The 18,491-nt window shown below is 40.3% G+C and overlaps 1 protein-coding gene and 1 non-coding gene across 3 annotated transcripts; one reads left to right on the top strand and one right to left on the bottom strand.

The window, feature by feature from the left end:
- Positions 1–812: 812 nt before the first annotated feature.
- On the bottom strand, positions 813–894 carry trnas-uga (transfer RNA serine (anticodon UGA)). The gene has a single exon. It is a non-coding gene; the product is annotated as a tRNA-Ser (tRNA).
- A 450-nt stretch (positions 895–1,344) lies between these two features.
- zmat2 (zinc finger, matrin-type 2) lies at positions 1,345–15,958 on the top strand. 2 transcript variants are annotated; one of them, XM_063187405.1, is made up of 7 exons: positions 1,345–1,416; positions 2,464–2,558; positions 2,985–3,078; positions 10,396–10,519; positions 12,137–12,210; positions 12,416–12,561; positions 15,476–15,958. In XM_063187405.1, exons 1-7 carry the CDS (start codon positions 1,356–1,358, stop codon positions 15,617–15,619), a joined length of 738 nt encoding a protein of 245 aa, XP_063043475.1. In that variant the 5' UTR covers positions 1,345–1,355; the 3' UTR covers positions 15,620–15,958. The 2 variants fall into 2 exon arrangements, with proteins under 2 accessions (XP_063043475.1, XP_063043476.1); XM_063187406.1 differs by lacking the exon at positions 1,345–1,416 and adding an exon at positions 1,566–1,608.
- Positions 15,959–18,491: the final 2,533 nt, after the last annotated feature.

Genomic DNA, 18,491 nt, shown 5'->3' with positions numbered 1-18,491 from the left:
ACTCTTTTAAGTTAATCATACACTGCAACCAATTACTTAGGGCCTTTACAACCAGTGTCATTTAATTCTGTTCTGACCCCAAAACAGTCAGCCCCACCATGATAAATACCAGCAAAAGTAATTCAAAATGGTCCCATATCTGTATTTTTCTTAGGGCCCCCAAATGAGTAGAACTGGTGTGGCCTATGGTAAAGGTGAGTGAGAGGCTATTTTAATGGGCCTCTACTGACCCCTAGAGGTAATTCATGAAACATAGACATATCTTATTATCCAGTTGTCCAATACAGTATTAGCTGGTGTTCTGTAAAATACTCCTACATGCCAGATAATCTTACAAACCCCCATTGGGCATGCGCAAACCATGAAACGTCAACACCAGCTGATCCTACTGTGCAATATTAGCGGAGAACAGATAACTACAAAACTTAAATTTACAATTTACACTACAAGTGGGTGTTTACTATCGTTATTTGTATGTGTGTCTGAAATTGAAGTGTGACCCTGGCAACTTAGCTAACCCGTTTACGTAACGTTTAATACAAATCCAGGTTTTTGGTTACTTGTATCCATGACCATGCGATTTTATTGTAGTATCTTTCATCTCGTAAATCTAACATCCTGTTTGGTGTTACTGTTTTGTATTTTACTGTAAACAATATTATGTAGGAAAATATGACAATGTAGGAAAACCTGTCAGAACACCGGTCTACGGCCATCACAACGAGTTTTTTTTATAGTCGTAGAAGACTACAGGCCCTTCACGCATCCAAATAGTTCATGCATTTTCATGGTCAGAGTACTCAAAAAGGAATCGCTGCGAGCAGGGTTCGAACCTGCGCGGGGAGACCCCATTGGATTTCAAGTCCAACGCCTTAACCACTCGGCCATCGCAGCTCCATGCCATCGTGGCAAGCCGTTTTAGTCTTTAATCAAAGTACTCCTGCCAGTGATCTGAGTTCGGATCATTGGTTCGGTTCGGATTTATTGTATGTTTAAGAAAACCTTCGTACTAATGATAATACTAATCGCCGATAGTCAATAGTGTCTGCCTCAGGACTCTGACTGATCTCCAAGCTAAACACAGCTCGGTCAAGTCAGAAAGAAGCAGAGGAAAATGTCAGCAAGTTTGCCATCTTTTGTAATATAAAATGTACCTCAAACATTTGAGAAAATGTTATGGAATCGAACTGAAGTCATGTCAAATAATGTAGAGTCACTAACACGTTTGTTGACGTTTTGTAAGGCTTGCCACAATGTGGTCTCAGTCAGATTCATATAGTTTCAACGCTGGTCCCAAACAAGACGCGGGGTAAACCACAAGTGGTGACGGATTGTAGCCTAGTCTACGTGCATGCATGACAACTGTTCGCATCGTAATATTATTTGAATGCAATGGTGCGAAGGAAACGAGAAAACGTAAAACTTCCAGACTTAACTGCAGCTGCTACCTTGGTCCGATTTTTACTCTTTCTTGACTACGCAAAAAATACGCGTGCCGACACGTCAAATTGTTGTCCGGGGATGCGCTTTTCCCCTTGTTGTGTCCATGACGGATGCGCTAATTCCTGTTGTGTCCATTGATGGCGGAAAAGAACCATAAATGTTACCGTATGTCAATGATGTGCAGTGCATTTGGCGTGTATAGGTCAGATTAGACTTCAGCAACTGCGAGCGTGAAAAGTCGCGTGGGAGTGGCCACGAACCAATTTTGTATTCATGCATCTGCGAGCTCTGCGAGGTCCGAGGTCTCGTTGCCAGCCACATTTGAAATTGCGCGATTAGGATACTTTCACTACATTGTAAGCACTGCGGTCAAGCAATGTTGCTTTCTATCCCGGTTAGCTAGGTATTTTCACACCAATTGCAAAGGCAATGCAGTGGTATCATTATCTGACATACCCAGTCTGTTTTCACGAGCAGAATATGCAAGCATGTAAAGACAGTTGATTCTGCCGATGTGTGTTTACATTCGGTGGAGGAACGGTAGTAAAACCGCAGGCATTGTGCCACGAGTGTTCAACTGATGCATTGTTTGTTACTTAGCTTAGCTTCGTGTATTTACACACATTTACACACAAGGCATTAATAAAGTTTTTAACAGAATACAGCTCTGCTCTCGCAAACTACTGGCATTGCGCTGCCACAAGAACAGAACAAGGAAGTAGCGAGACGACCAATCATAGTGCCTTTTTGTCTGCGTACTCCGCGTCCGTCCGACGGATAGTTAGAATTTTTTCGAGGCGCTAGACGACGGGCGCAGAGCCTCTGAGAGGGGGGCGTGGACTCGCATAGACAGAAAACGGACGGACGCAGATTCTATGCGAGCGAAGCATAAATCTAGCTTAAGCCAACTTGTTTTTTACCTTTTAAAAACATCAGAACAGTATCTATTTTGTCCGCTAGGAGGCAAGCGAGTATCACGTAAAGCAGACGTAAAGTGACTAATACATTCCACTCCGATAGGCGGTGGTGTGTCTTTCTCCAATGTGAAATTGTTACTGAAAACCAACGAGAAAGAGACTGACCATAGCAGAGGAAAAATGGCGTCTGGCAGTGGGGTATGTAAAATGAATTGTCTTAAACGTTGATAAAGCTCTTTTGATAGTTTCACATGCAACAATAAAAACACTAAATGTTCAAAGGTTCGACTCAGAACGTAATTGCTTGAGTTTAATCGACAAATAGGTTTGTAACGAATGTGTTGTTTCCGCTAACGTTAGAGCTATGGGCTACTGCTGCTACCAACACTATTTTTGTGGAACATAAACAAATCCCTATCGGGAGGAGAAATGCGATAATATGAACAAAATTGAGTTTTGTAGCTTGCAATTTGTGTTGCACATGTGTTGGCATGTACGCCTATCTAGCCTACTGTTCTGCTTGTGTGCTGCACTCTTCACATACTTGTCAAATATTGTTTTTCCAGTCTCAATGCAGAACACAATGTTATGTTATAACAATAATATTGTGTTCATTTATTTTAGCAAAATAAGGGCGACTTTCGTCGCAAGTGGGACAAGGACGAATACGAACAGCTTGCGCAAAAAAGACTAACAGAGGAAAGAGAGAAGAAAGATGGTGAGTTTTTCTACAAGCTTTTCATGGGAAACATCTTTAGTTGGCTTGTGGTTAGAACTTGGCACTATTGGTCGCAGTGATGCGCGGGTCGACGAAAAAACAAGACACACCCGACCGCTTTTTTCCCTAGTCCGCCCGCTTGCCCTGCCCGCAAGAAATATTCATGAAAAATATTGACCCGGCCCGCTTCCCGACCCGCCTTTGAAAATAGTAGCCGTGCGTCTTTATGAACACCCTAGCGTCATTGGCAAAGCACAATCACGTCAATAAAGGTCTTAAAAAAAAGGAATGTGCGTCAAGAACAAGACAGCTGTGCATTTCAACAGGACATGTTGGATTTTTGAACCGAGGCCATGCAATGACGACTGCCGACTGTCACCTGTTTATTTCGGTAACATCGTCGTTTGGATACATGGAGGAAATTAATCTGTAGGTTGGTGAGCAGACGGAGCCAGTCGACTAGTGGATTGCCTCGTAGTCATGGTACGACACAGGAAATGAAAACAAACTCTGTAAGCAACACATGCGTTCGAAACCATTACAATTGTATAAGAAAATATGTAGGCTATATCCATCACTGCACTGTTTAGAGAGCACCCTCTGTGTTCTTCAAAATGCACTCAATGGTTGCACCTGCTGCACCAGTTGCGCGCAGAAGATATTCGGCCGACGCAGGAGCCTCATTAAGTCTCCTGCAGAGCGCGTGGCACCATCGTAGTTATTCAGCCATATAAACTTTGATCTATTTCGCAAAAAAATGTCCCTGTCTGCTAAAGTAAACTATAGCCTATTGGCTAGCCTATAGCCTACTTTAAAATTCGGCATCATTTCAAAGGTCCTGACCGACCGCACCCGACCCGAATTTCATTAAAAATAATATTTCATAACCCGTGCCTGCGGTCGACCGCAGTTAATTGCAAGCGCCCGCTGCTTTCGGGTCAGCCCGCGCATCACTGATTGGTCTAATACCTAGGTGCTTGGAAATGCCTGAAAAGTTGAATGGCCAGACGTCTTTTCAGTGCCTTGTGCCATCATAAGGCGCATTATTAAGCCTGACGCCTAATTGATTAAAATGCATTAAAATGCATAGGGGGAGGACCCCCAAACCCCCCCCCGGCCAAAATACGTCCTCCCTTTTGCTGTCACGGACATCATGGTCACTCTACTGAAAAGTGGTCATAAATATTGTTTACAATGCCAAGACAAAGCTATGGTTGCAAATGTCTCCAACTCATTTTATTTGTTTTTGTTTTCATCAAAACATGTAGGGGATTGGTTATGTTGAAAACAACATGTCATTTACTTTCTGGATTTTGAAGTTGACTGTAGTCGAGTTGCCCTGCACTGGTACGAAACTGGGCCTCTGACCACTATACCAAAGAAAGAGCCAGGCTTGTTGGCATACAGTAAGAGCGTATCCACTAGTGAGGGTCACTCCGTCACACTTAGTCAGGTTCATTACGTTTGGATCTGAACCTTTCGCTGGATTTTTATGGGGATTTGGAAAACTATACATTTTTGAAAAGTATATTGTATAAGCAATCAGAAAAACCATGTTTCCATTTGCACAAATGTCTGCATGGCGGCCATCTTGGATTTTTCAAAATGGCTTCCGAAAAACCATAATTTTGCAATATCTCAGCTTCTGAATGAGCTAAAACATTGATTCAAACTGCTAAACCTACATTTTCAGGGTCACTGAATCTACTGGTGGTAGTTTTAATGTTCTCAGACAGTTTGTTACCATGCTAATTTATTTGAACTGGTGATTTACTGTATAGTATCTACAAGTAGATGCATGTCTGTCAAGCCCACCATACAAAACATCCCAGCTAGAATGTGCAAAACAGTTTACGTGTCCAGCATTGTGCTGTATATATCCAGGCTTGCTTGTGCAAAGCTCATACCAGCTACATTGTATCCAGTAAACAGGAGCAGTGCCATGTAGTGAATATATTGAATGTCAACAGGCGTTAAATTTTTGCCTTTTGCCTTCCTTCAGCATGCATGTATTTTCTGTATGATGATCCTGGAATCTGACTGCAAGACACAGTTACAAATCAAGTAATAAATTGGTGTTATTAATATTGTTAATGCACATACTGTCATTAACTGGTGTTGGTGATGGTGGTGGAGTGTAACGGTGAGGGTTCTGTTTGCTGTTTGTTCTGGTTATAATCATGGGTGAAGAGCATCGAGGTGAACAAGAGGCATTATCAAGCATTATGAGCTCATTAACTGGAAGCTGTGTGTTTTATGCCAGTCTGACGATGCCAAAAGGTGGTTCTGGTCCAGAATCCAAGATTAGACGCCGATGGACATGTACTGGAAGTAGTTCAAGAGGGGGCCAGTCTGAGTGATGGGGGCTATGTTAAAATCAAAAGACGACTGCAGAACTGCACTACAACCTCCCAGTGATGCAGCACCTTCTGCACTGCTTCTAGGCAGGCCAAGAGAAATGTAAATATTGTTTCTGATCTCAAAAAAATCTAAAAACTCAAAAAACTCCACTCACTTGGTCGGACAACAGTCAACCAGTAGCAAACCTAAGGAGGCAGATCAGCCGTTTGGGAAATGTTAATTGTTATGGACTTGGTCAGACCAAGTCTCGAAAAATGACTGAAAAATGACTGACCCAGGCACCTCAGCATCTGATTCTTCTCCACTATCCACAAGATTTCGTACGAGTCCACTCGATAAGAAACCATGCTTCTTCTACCAAAAGGACGATAGTGAACTGCTTTATCAGGTCAAAACTGCAAATGGCAGTAAAACTCTAAAGGCTGCTGTAAAGTCCCAGAATCCCACCCTGAAAACAAGAATGACCACCAGCATCTCAGCAGATGATGCACATTCAATTGCTGTCCAATATCACAAAGATTGCATTCAGTAGAAAGTGGCTGAAAAAGAGAATTCTCACAGTCTTGCCATAACTGAAATCTGTCTGTTCTAAATGACCTACAGTATATCACGAAAGTGAATACACCCCTCACAGTTTTGCAGATTTTTGAGTATATCTTTTCATAGGAAAGCATTGCAGAAATGTAACTTTGACACAATGATTAGTGACCTTTTAACAACATATTTAACCGCTTAAATTTCTTGTTCACTCAGAAAAAAAACAAAATACAGCCATTAATGTTTGAACATGTACTCACAAAAGTGAGTACACCCCAGATTAAAATCCGGTAGAGAAGGGGCTAGGTTGGCTCGAATCGTCTCGAAATGAAACGAAATGAAAAGGGATGACAAGGGAGGTCATCAGTGTGCGTTTCAACCTTTCTTTGCATTGAACTTTTAAATTTTGAGTCTGCATCTGGTTTAAATAGATTGGTGTGAGATTTGAATGCAATCCTATGGAGAATATCATGATCTGCTTCAGTAGTCACAGTGCATGTTGACATGCATGTTTCTTTTAGGTGTATTTCAGATTGCCAATGTTGACAGCATTCATGCATCCCCAAACCATGTCAGTCCCACTACCATGCTTGGCTTATGAGAGGATACATCTTTTTTGTAAAACTCACTTGTTTACCACCACACATGCTTGACACCATCTAAAGCAAATTTGTTTATCTTGGTCTCTTCAGATCACACGGCATGGTTCCAGTGATCCATATCCTTGGTCTGTTAATCTCTCTTGAGACCAAGATAAACTAATTTGCTTTAGATGGTGTCAAGCATGTGTGGTGGTAAACAAGTGGGTTTTACAAAAAAGGTGTATCCTCTCATAAGCCAAGCATGGTAGTGGGACTGACATGGTTTGGGGTTGCATGAATGCTGTCAACATTGGCAATCTGAAATACACCTAAAAGAAACATACATGTCAACATGCAGTGTGACTACTGAAGCAGATCATGATATTCTCCATAGGATTGCATTCAAATCTCACACCAATCTATTTAAGCCAGATGCAGACTCAAAATGTAAAAGTTCAATGTAAAGAAAGGTTGAAACGCACACTGATGACCTCCCTTGTCATCCCTTTTCATTTCGTTTCATTTCGAGACGATTCGAGCCAACATAGCCCCTTCTCTACCGGATTTTAATCTGGGGTGTACTCACTTTTGTGAGTACATGTTCAAACATTAATGGCTGTATTTTGTTTTTTTCTGAGTGAACAAGAAATTTAAGCGGTTAAATATGTTGTTAAAAGGTCACTAATCATTGTGTCAAAGTGAAATTTCTGTAATGCTTTCCTATGAAAAGATATACTCAAAAATCTGCAAAACTGTGAGGGGTGTATTCACTTTTGTGATATACTGTAAAGAAGTCAAAAGTCCCTACTATCCAGAAGCATGTGAAGAAGACATGGTTCATGCTGCAATGACAACTGATGAATATGATAACATGAAAACAATTTACAAAGCAGCACAGGTGACAAGGACAAACATTGCAACCTTCACCAAGACAGGCCAGGGAACAGATGCCATACAAGTATCCAGCAACATCAATGATGTCCCAGCTGAATTGTACAGACTAGCAAGGGTGTGTCTCTCTTTCGGCCACTTTCTACTGAATGCAAGTTCATGATTCTCCAAGGCTTCTGAATCAAGCATGTTGACATACATTTTTTCAATGATGTCCATGCTTTGTTTTGTGTTTCCACATCAATACGGTTGATCAGCTCAAGCAGACATGTTAACGTCAAGGCTTCTTTGAGAGTTGTATTTCTGTCAGGCCTGAGTCTCGCCGTACATGACACATGTTTTGTCCCACAATCTTTGTGATATCATACATCAATTGCATGTGCATCATCTGCTGAGATGCGGCTGTTCAGTCTTGTTTTGAGTGTGAGATTCTGGGACTGTTCCAAAGCAGCCTTTGGAGATTTTCGGCATTTGCAATTCTGACCAGATAAAGTAGTTCACCATCGGCCTTTTGGCAGATGGAGCTTTGTTTCTTGACGAGTGGAGTGGAGAAGAATTAGATGTTGAGGGGGCCTGGGTCATCCATTTCTGTTCATCCTCTCTTCTTGCCACGCTTCTTGGCTGTGCATCGTCCTGTAGAAATGATGTGCATGTTTGGTTGCTTGCATGCTGTATTTGAACCTTGTTGGTTGCACCTGAGTGACAGGAGAGATACTAGACTGCTTTCTGTGTCCCTGGTGTCTCAGCTGTGCAGTTCTGCAGTCGTCTTTGGATTTAACATGGTCCCAATCACTCAGACTGACCCCTCTCTTGAACTACTTCTCGTACATGTCCATTAGTGTCTAATCTTGGATTCTGGACCAGAACCCACCGTCTTGGTATCATCAGACTGGCATAGAATACACAGCTTCCAGTTAATGAGCTCATGGGCTTGACATGTCTCTTGTTTACCTCGATGTTCTTCACCCATGAATATAACCAGAACAAACAGCAAACAGAACCCTCACTGTTACACTAAAGCACACTCACCAACACCAGTTAATGACATGCTCGTAATGTGCATTAATAATATTAATAACACCAATTGATTTGTCACTCTGTCTTGCAGTCGTTTCCAGTATTATCATACAGAAAATGCATGCATGCTGAAGGATTCCCCTAAATGAAAAAATTGAACACCTGTTGACACTCAAAACATTCACTATGTGGCGCTGCTCCTGTATACTGGATACAATGTAGCTGTGAGATTTGCACAGGCAAGCCTGTAAATGTACAGCAAAATGGTGGACATGTAAACTGTACCAGTTTTGCACATTCAAGCTGGGATGTTTTAAATGGTGGGCCATCTACTCATAAATACTATAAATCAATAGTTCAAATAAATTGGTGTGGTAACAAAATGTCTGACAACAATAAAACTAACACCATTCGATTCAGTGACCCTGAAAATGTTGGTTAAGCAGTTAAAATCAATGTTCTAACTTATTCAGAAGCTGAGAAATGACAAAATATAGGTTTTTCGGACGCCATTTTGAAAAATCCAAGATGGCCGCCACCTGTGCAAATGGAAACATTGTTTTTCTGATTGCTTATACTATCTACTTTTCAAAAATGTATAGTTTTCCAAATCCCCATAAAAATCCAGCAAAAATACATAATGAACTTGACTAACTGCTCTCCTCTAGCCAACCTCACTGCCTCATTCATGATGGCCATGACATGTGCACGTCAACATTAAGCGCATTTGACATTCCGCAACGATTGCATGTGTTTATAGACAGCAATGCATTCTGGCCTGGAAATATTGCATGATGGTTAGAGATTGTGTTCGACTTGACCATATTCAGTCCAGCTGTGCCGAAGACGAGATGTGTGTCCTGATGTCAAACTATCGCAGGATCAATGTATCTGCAGATGGACCTGGCAACTCGTGCAGTTGCTTATCCCCGTTGATGCTCATTGTAAGAGTCTGCATAGCGCCTGTGCGGTCAGTGATGCATTCTTGAACTGGTTGGCCAAAAGTTCACTGACGTCTGTGTAGACGCTTTGTCCCACACCCCTAAAATGTTTGCACTGCACCCCACTTCAACTCCTCTTCCCCACCTGTCCCCCCACACTTCGCAGTTGGTGTGCTATGTAGATCAAACTGGTGTGAGCTCATCATCTTGTGCAAATTTGAGGTCGACTTTAAATGTGCTGCGTTTAACACCACCACCCACGTCGTGTGACGACAAGTTCTCACTGACCTACTTTGCAATGTCGGCTGGCGTTGAAATCGATTGCACCTAATGTCTCAAACTCTCGCGTGACACACCCTTGAACTGGTCGGCCAAAAGTTAATCTATGGCTGTCTACCCCACATGAGCGAGAACTCATCGAAGAAGTACCATCAACCGCACACAAGTCCTGTATGCAGGGTTCCCACTGGTGCTTGAATTCCTTGAAAATGCTTGAATTTCAAGAAAGTGTTTTCAAGGTTGTGAAAATGCTTGAATTTTTGGTGAAGTGCTTGAAAATGCTTGAAATGTGTGTCAAGTCAAATTCAGTAAGACAAATAATGGAAATTAATTGTTCAGGTACATCAAAAATCTGAGGGAGTGAGATGTCAAATGGGATTTGCCATTGGACACCCTAAAATTGATTAGCATGCAGGAAATTGCATCTTAAAAATACAACACAACACAACAACACAAATCCCCACAAGACGAAAGAAGAACACCGGGTTAGAGGGAATTGAAGCATTCCATTGACCAATATACTACAGCTGGGCAACTTCTGTACTCCACTTCCTTTGTTGTCAAGAAATTAGAATATGAGAATGGTTTGTGAAATAACTTCAATTTTGTTTCTTTCTTTCTTTCTTTCTTTCTTTCTTTCTTTCTTTCTTTCTTTCTTTCTTTCTTTCTTTCTTTCTTTCTTTCTTTCTTTCTTTCTGTCTTTCTTTCAGGCAAGCCCATGCCCCCAGTCAAGCGCGAGCTCCTGCGCCACCGAGACTACAAGGTGGACTTGGAGTCTAAGCTGGGGAAGACCATCGTCATCACAAAGACCACACCACAGGCAGAGATGGGCGGGTATGTCATTCAAAATGACCTAGACGCATTCTTAGAGGATGCATTAAATAATTTGAAAGGATTATTTGTTTTTCTGCATAATAAAGGTTGGAAGACTTTTGTCACTATGACTGATTCTTGTCAACTGAGTGCCCCACAAGCTATATTATTGGAGAAACTACGTTAATCCATTCTTTGTCAGTCAGTCCCTCCAGGAATTCGCGATGTTGCGATTTGCAACTTTTTCGCAACTTCAATGAATTCCCGCGAATTCTGCGCGACAGTGCAACTTTAACCAATCACCGCGATTTCCCACAACTTTGAACCAATCCATGTCCATTAGATGCATAAATATGCCTGTGTTTGCGTTTGCATTTGCGGCCGAGTTTTCATCTTCCGGACATTTTAATGACGGTCAAATATTTTACCATTCCTAACTAGCTTGAATTTTCACTTGCATGACCTGCACAAGACCGTTCATGAATAACTAAACACCCCCACCAACTCTGTTCAATGTAATAAGATCAGACAGACACACACACGGAGACTGTCCGTCACTCCTACAGCTTTCGGCACCAACTCTTCAATGCGCTCGATTCTACACACAGACACGCGCACCTCTCTCTGTCACATCGTCACCATCATCCATAGCCTACATAACATACAGGTAGTGGGAAAACGACCATTACAAAGTGATAATTTAATTTCCCCAAACAGTGTACAAGTGAACAAGTCATGCTACACGGATCCATTGACTAGCTTAGCAACATACTCCCTCTTTTAACTTGTCTTAATGCAAGACAACGCTTAACATGAAAAATAAGACACTTTACCACCTTTATAAACCCCAGCCAACGATTTTAACTGTATTAAGCCCCAAAATAGTGGCATACCCCTTTAATATGCATGGCTATTTTCAGTAAATTGTAGATTTTCACAGAGGGCATCAAAACTTTGCATGAACATATTTATAGTATTAACATTTCACACATTTCTACAATTCGAATGAGTTATTGGTGGACTTTTGTGTTCAATTAAGATTGATTTGACTGCCGGCATGTTTCTACTTGAAAATAGAAAAAAAATAAGCTTGCTGAAATGTGTGGAACCATCAGTTGTGCCGTGTTTACGTCAGGTGGATAGACGGCTGACATCGCTGTTGGACAACTTCTAGAATTTATATTTTTGTTAAGCACATAATTCTATATGTGTTCATGCACAGTTTTGCCCTCTGCAAGAATCTATAACGTACTGTAAATAGTCACGATAATGAAGAGAAAGCATTGAATGACAATTTGTGTCCAAACAAGTGTTGTTGGGGGGAAAAAAAACTTCTCATTAGAAAAGCTGACTTTGCAGGAGATGCACGGACTGTTGGCACTCTGGGATGAAAAACATTAAAACACGAGCCGAGTTGAACAGCATTTTTCCTATTTCAGAAATAATACATTGTAGATACAATACTGCCAAATTTTAGTAAATTTTTATTGATTTCCTTGTTACATTGGCGAAGACAATTTAATTTCTATCAGCAAATGTTATTTTGCTTTTAGTTTGTATCGAAGAAGGATTTATTTAACAAAACAAGCTCAACAACATTTGTAAGATTTTGTTTGTTTGTGTTTTCTGTAACTCAAGGTATTACTGCAATGTATGTGACTGTGTTGTGAAGGATTCCATTAACTTCTTGGACCACATCAATGGGAAAAAACGTAAGTATACGATTGTTTTTCTTTTATTACTTGCACCTCAATGCTGTTTTTTTTAAATCATACTAAAGGGAACATGTTTCTGCCGTGTGATTAAGCAGACATGCTAGTTTTGCAAATTGTAATCAAGTATTAGTAACAGACTCACTGTATATCAGTTTATAACAAACAAGTACATGAAAGGGGATGTTTTATTTCGTCATTGTAGATCAGAGAAACTTGGGCATGTCCATGCGCGTGGAGCGCTCCTCCTTGGACCAGGTGAAGAAACGTTTTGAAGTCAACAAGAAGAAAATGGAAGAAAAGCAGAAGGAATATGATTTTGAAGAACGGATGAAGGAGCTTCGAGAAGAGGTCAGTAGTCAAAAAGTCATACTTAGCAAGATTCTTCATCTAAATCTAAATCTTTGAAGTAAATGAGACTGCTGTTGCTGGCAGATAAATTATGATAAAAACAGTAATGGTACCTGGATTTAGAATGTGACTTTAGAACCTACATTGTAACTTAAATAAAAAGCTTAAATGACATGGTTGCTTTTGGAATTATGTGAGAACTCGGTGGAGTTCATTTTGAAAAAAAGACATACTTAAATCTCCCAAATGCATATTGGAAATGTGTTATGGTCTGATGGAACCAGGGTTAAATGTTTTAGACATAATTCCAAAAGGTATGTTTTTGGTGCAAAACAACACTCAACACTGTACATCACCCAAATTACACCATGCCCAGAGTGAAGTGTGGTGGTGGCAGTATCGTGCTGTGTGACTGCTTTTCTTCAGCTGGAACTTGGGCCATAGTCAGGGAGGAGGGAATTATGGACAGTTCCACAGTGGCAGTTGTATTGGCACAACACCTCCCAACCCCCGTTAGAAAGTAAATGATGGAGAGGAACTTACCCTAAGCACACTCCTAAATCAACAAAAGAATGACTTCAGCAGAATTAGATTGAGGGTTTGGAATGGCCTGGACCAGGGGTGTCAAACTCAAATTGACCGAGGGCCAAAATCAAAATATGGAACGAAGTCGAGGGCCGAACTCAAGATTTATTTGTAATAAATGGACTAAAATCCTGCAGGCACGCCCTTAATACTCATAGTTTAATTTCACACACACTGGCACATTGTGTTGCATAGGAGTGTGAGCTGTGTCATTGGCCTGGGCCTGCTCATACTTCTGAGAAACACCAAATTTGATGTTCAGGTCTTGGTACACTGTACATTAATGATGTATGAGGGCCAACTGTAATACACATTTGAAATGATCTCGCGGGCCAAATAAAATGACTCCGCGGGCCAGATTTGGCCCCCGGGCCTGAGTTTGACATCCCTGGCCTAGACAGAGTTCAGACCTGTATCCCAACATCTGTTTGGTGATCTGAGGAGGACTGTGCACAGGAGATGCCCTCACAATCTGTCAGATTTGGATGTCCTCTGCAATGAGGAGTGGGATAATATCACCACATCAACACACATGCTACACTGATAAACTACTACCCATAAAGTCTGAGTGCTGTAATACAAGCGGATTCCAAAAAAGTTGGGACACTTTGTATTTTGTGAATAAAATCAAAATGCTGGCATTTTAAAAACATCTAATATGTTAATAAGGTAGAGCATTATGTACAGACAACATATCAGTTGTTAAAATCGAGCAGAATTATTGTTTTGAGGTAATTATGTGATCATTTAAAATTTGACCCATGCAACAAATCTCAAAAAAGTTGGGACAGGGCCAAAACATGTTGTAATAGTTGGATAATTCTAAAAATTACACAAGGAAGAATATTCTAAAAGGAACTATATTGACTGCCAACATGAACGCACAAATAAAATAGCATCACATAGAGGCTGTGGCACTCAGCAGCGATGATTTTGAGGGACTAATTACTGATCTATTACACAGAAAGATTGAATTATTAAAATTGCAGGCATATAAGGCCCATTTCAGTAATATAGAGTTCTGTGTAATCATTGCACGAGTTGTGAGATCATGACGTACTCGTGGTCAATAAGCAAACTATGACACTCCAACTATGACAGCTTTCGAAAAAATGACCATAAACACAACATTTGATTAATGGACGTGATGCAGACATTAAACAGTGTTGCATGCGGAAAAGCTCATTCTATGGACCTAGGAGACATGTGAAACTGTCCTCTGATTACAGAATGGAAAATATTTAATCCTTTTTGAAAATTATGGAGTCATGCACCCTCCAGGTTATATAGAAAATGAATACTACAGCTTGATTTAGTGGTCAGTTTGAAAGACAGCATATATGATGGTAAGGGGGTGCACAGGTGACTTGGTTAGGGTCTTCTTACTCATATAGAGCATTAAAATGAATGCTGAATGACACATACAGTCTTTAAACAGCAAACATAGCTACCAAGGCATTATATTTTGGAGCACCGCCTTTAGATATTGCCCCTTAATGGTGGCAAAGTTCAATCTCTACTATGTTCCAACAGTGTGGTTCCATCATAAGAGTAAACGGGTCACAAAATTTGTTTTCTTGCAGTCAGGATATGCCACATATTCAGCATAATAAAAGGTAAACAAGTTGAAGAACATACCTATAAGTTGAGGTGCTCAAATCATGTCTCGTTCATCAAAATATCTAATTTTTGAATAAAATTATGCCATCAGTCAAAGTATTTAACTTTTCAGTATCATCCCTTGTGTTGTGTTTAGTCTCATCCAATATAAAAAGCATTTTATTGGCCCTGTCCCAACTTTTTTGGGATTTGTTGCAAGGGTGAAATTTTAAATGATCACATAATTACCTCAAAACAATAATTCTGCTTGACTTTAACAACTGATTTGTTGTCTGTACATAATGTTCTACCTTGTTAACATATTGAATGTTTTGAAAATGCCAGCGTTTTGATTTTATTCACAAAATACAAAGTGTCCCAACTTTTTTGGAATCCGCTTTGTAAAAGCCAAAGGTACTGCAACACCGTATTAGTGTAAGGGTGTACATATTTATGCAACCATGTTCATTTAAGTTATTTATGTTCTTTTTTTTTAAATCAAATGTGCTAAAAGTTGTGAAATGATTCTGTCATTTTTTTACATCGCAAAAACTTTTGAAGTATTGAAACATTTGAAGAGGGGTGTGCAGAGGCTGAATGTGGTACTGAATGGCAGCCTCTGTAGTTTTTCATGATGTGCTTTCATGGCTATGGATGATGTGCAGTACTGTTTCTCTGATGCTCACGGTTATTTGTCCTTCCTGTTTGCTTGCCATCATGACTTGATCAGGAGGAGAAGGCCAAAGCTTACAAAAAGGAGAAGCAGAAAGAGAAGAAGCGGAAAGCAGAAGAGGATTTGAACTTTGAGGAGGACGATGAGATGGCGGCAGTGATGGGATTCTCAGGGTTTGGTGGTTCTAAGAAGAGCCATTGAACACTTTTTCCCTCGTCACCCAATAGACTTGTCCTACTCAACTGCTGTCAATTGAGGACCAGTGGACTTTTCTTTTCTCACTCCTTTTCTTTATTTTTTTTTATTTTTCTTTTTTTGAGAAATGGATCAATATGTAAAATATTCTCTACTGATACTCTACTGATATTTCTTGACATGTGTGAAGCTGTCCATGTAGTCCAACAGCTATAGGAATAAGACAATGTTCCCAGCTGTTTGATGACCCCTTCAATCAAGTCCAACAGAGTTAAAAGAGGTGGTTTTAAGAACCCTTATTTGTAATTTAATGATTTTTTTATATTAAACAATAACTTCAGTAGATTTTCCTTCTCATTGTTAATGTGTCCTATTAAATTCAGTGAGTTTTGGTGTATATTTAAAATGTTATTTTTTGATTATCGACATCGATTACATCTATTACATTGACATCGATACAAATGTTGACAAGCAATGCTGCAAAATCATTTTCGGTTCTCCTTACACATTGGCATCATATATTGACCGCTGTGATTTCTTAACGCTATAGGGCTGTAGAGGGCGCCAAAAGCTGCAGTGTAGTGACATGGCATTCCCAATCTGAATCTGCTAGTGCTCCTGGACTGTAACGCTATGTTAAAGGGGTATGTCACTATTTTGGGGCTTAATACAGTTAAAATCGTTGGCTGGGGTTTATAAAGGTGGTAAAGTGTCTTATTTTTCATGTTAAGCGTTGTCTTGCTTTAAGTATGTCGCTAAGCTAGTGAAAGTCAATGTATCCGTGTAGCATTGTAGCATGCTACATGGATACATTGACTTTCACTAGCTTAGCAACATATTCCCTCTTTTAACTTGTCTTAAAGCAAGACAACGCTTAACATGAAAAATAAGACACTTTACCACCTTTATAAACCCCAGCCAACGATTTTAACTGTATTAAGCCCCGTAAAATTGAAAGAAAAATGTCTGCACACTTAAATCCCCTTTGTGTTCTTTTTAATAGGCCAAGCTTTCGGTCTACTGACCTTCCTCAGGGCTCCTGTATTAAGCCCCAAAATAGTGGCATACCCCTTTAAGGTAAGACAAGCAGGGCTTGACATTGGCACCTGCCAACAGGCAGAATTGGTTAAAATTTAGCTGTGCCTAGAGATAATGTCAGTCTCACTGACTAGCCGCAGTACATCAGAGTATGCTCTATCCTGTTGTGTTTGATCCCTGTGCATTGAGTATTTATATAAAATCAAGACAAACCTCAGTGGTCTCACTCAGTTTCAGATCTGTTCTATTTATTTTCGGGAAGCTATATTAGAACATTTTTTTTCTTAGATGCATAGTATCATTTTGTGTGTGTGGAGAATCAGAGATCAACTGTGGCTAGCAGAAAGGCTGAATGGCTGAAAAACTACAAGCCAAAGAGCCAAAAACCTTAATGTCAAACCCTGAAGACAAGGACTGCAAATGATTCTTGTTCCGGCTGTCCTTTCCTTTCCTCCAGTCATGTAACATGAAGCACAATTAGTGATCAAAGATTTTATTTAATATCTTGCAAATAAAGAGATAATTTGCAAGAAGAATATTGAATTGGGGGCTAACCCGTCAGTAACCTGCTCTGTGTTGCTTGATGGTGGGGGAGCGGTTTTCTGGATGATGGATGGGTGACACTGAGGCACAAGATCAGATGGAATATGTTTTTTTGGCAGTTGTACATTATGTGTAATCTCCTTTCTGACGGACCAAACATATCAGACCTGTAAAAAAGGTGGAGTGGCACAGTGTATTGTTGTGTCTCATGGTTACTACAGCATATCTCAAGAAAAACTACCCTTTGTCCTCATCTGTATGTCCTGGCCCCTGAAAGGCATAAGGGATACACCTAAAGAGTACAGTTCAGAAAAGAACTTGACGCACTACCGATTTCACAATGACATATATCTTTACTTTTTTAAATCACAAAATCATCTCAAATGTGAGTGAAAGAATCGAGAAGAAAATCATATTAATATGAAATGAGCATTTGACATCGCACAAAATACCCTTCAAGTTATTTTTTTATAGGTGTGCTGGAGTTGGACCTCTCCTATCATACATATGTTCTCCAGATCATATCAGATTCAAATGTACAACACAGCAGTGGTTCCCAACCATTTTCGGCCGGGACCCCATTTTGCACCTAAGAGTTTTCATGACCCCTACCCCCTATTTCAAACGGCAAACATGATTTATGTTAATATTTCTCAATTCTAATTTAATATTCACAGAAAAAATAAAAACGTGTATTATTATGTTAACTATTAACCTGTGTTATCTCCCGCTTTTATAGCCTCTTATAGCCCGCTTTTAAGTCCATTCTGTCTGCGACCCGTCTGGTTGCCCCGACCCCCAGTTTGGGAACCACTGATTTACAGAATGTCCACAGTATCTCTTGGACTCATATTACACACAGCTATTGAAAAGGGTGTTTCAGGATGTCAAGTCATAAAATAAACAAGTTACTGTCCATGGCCATTTCTTGAACTTGCACGTGGGACTCCACCCTTTGTTTTGCCCTTACAACATCATTTTCAGCCCTCTGTACAAAGATCAGTTGAGTCACTTAGGTGACTTTACAGTCTTTCAGCATCTGTTTTTTTTCAGTGTTGTTACCATAGATATGAGCATGGTACAGTATGGGTTCACGAGTTACAGGGCAGACATGATCATGATCTCTGGTATCATGACTTTAAAGAGCCTATAAAGCAGGCGAGTGGGGTAGGCTTTGGCCAGAGTGACTCTTCTGTTTGGCTGCTTACATAATGAAAACCATGGCAACCTGAGGAGCTCTATTTGACATAACTGTAAGGTTCCAATAGAAAAGTACTTCCTCTCGTCTTTTGTTTAT

This window comes from Engraulis encrasicolus, chromosome 21, assembly GCF_034702125.1.
Source record: "Engraulis encrasicolus isolate BLACKSEA-1 chromosome 21, IST_EnEncr_1.0, whole genome shotgun sequence".
Lineage (NCBI taxonomy): Eukaryota > Metazoa > Chordata > Actinopteri > Clupeiformes > Engraulidae > Engraulis > Engraulis encrasicolus.
This window is presented reverse-complemented; position numbering and strand designations above follow the sequence as displayed.

Coding starts and splice junctions, on each gene's coding strand:
- zmat2 (XM_063187405.1), top strand. CDS start 1,356: ATGACAACTGTTCGCATCGTAATATTATTTGAATGCAATGGTGCGAAG. Junction 3,079..10,395: donor GGAAAGAGAGAAGAAAGATG/GTGAGTTTTTCT, acceptor TCTTTCTTTCAG/GCAAGCCCATGCCCCCAGTC. Junction 10,520..12,136: donor CCACAGGCAGAGATGGGCGG/GTATGTCATTCA, acceptor CTGTAACTCAAG/GTATTACTGCAATGTATGTG.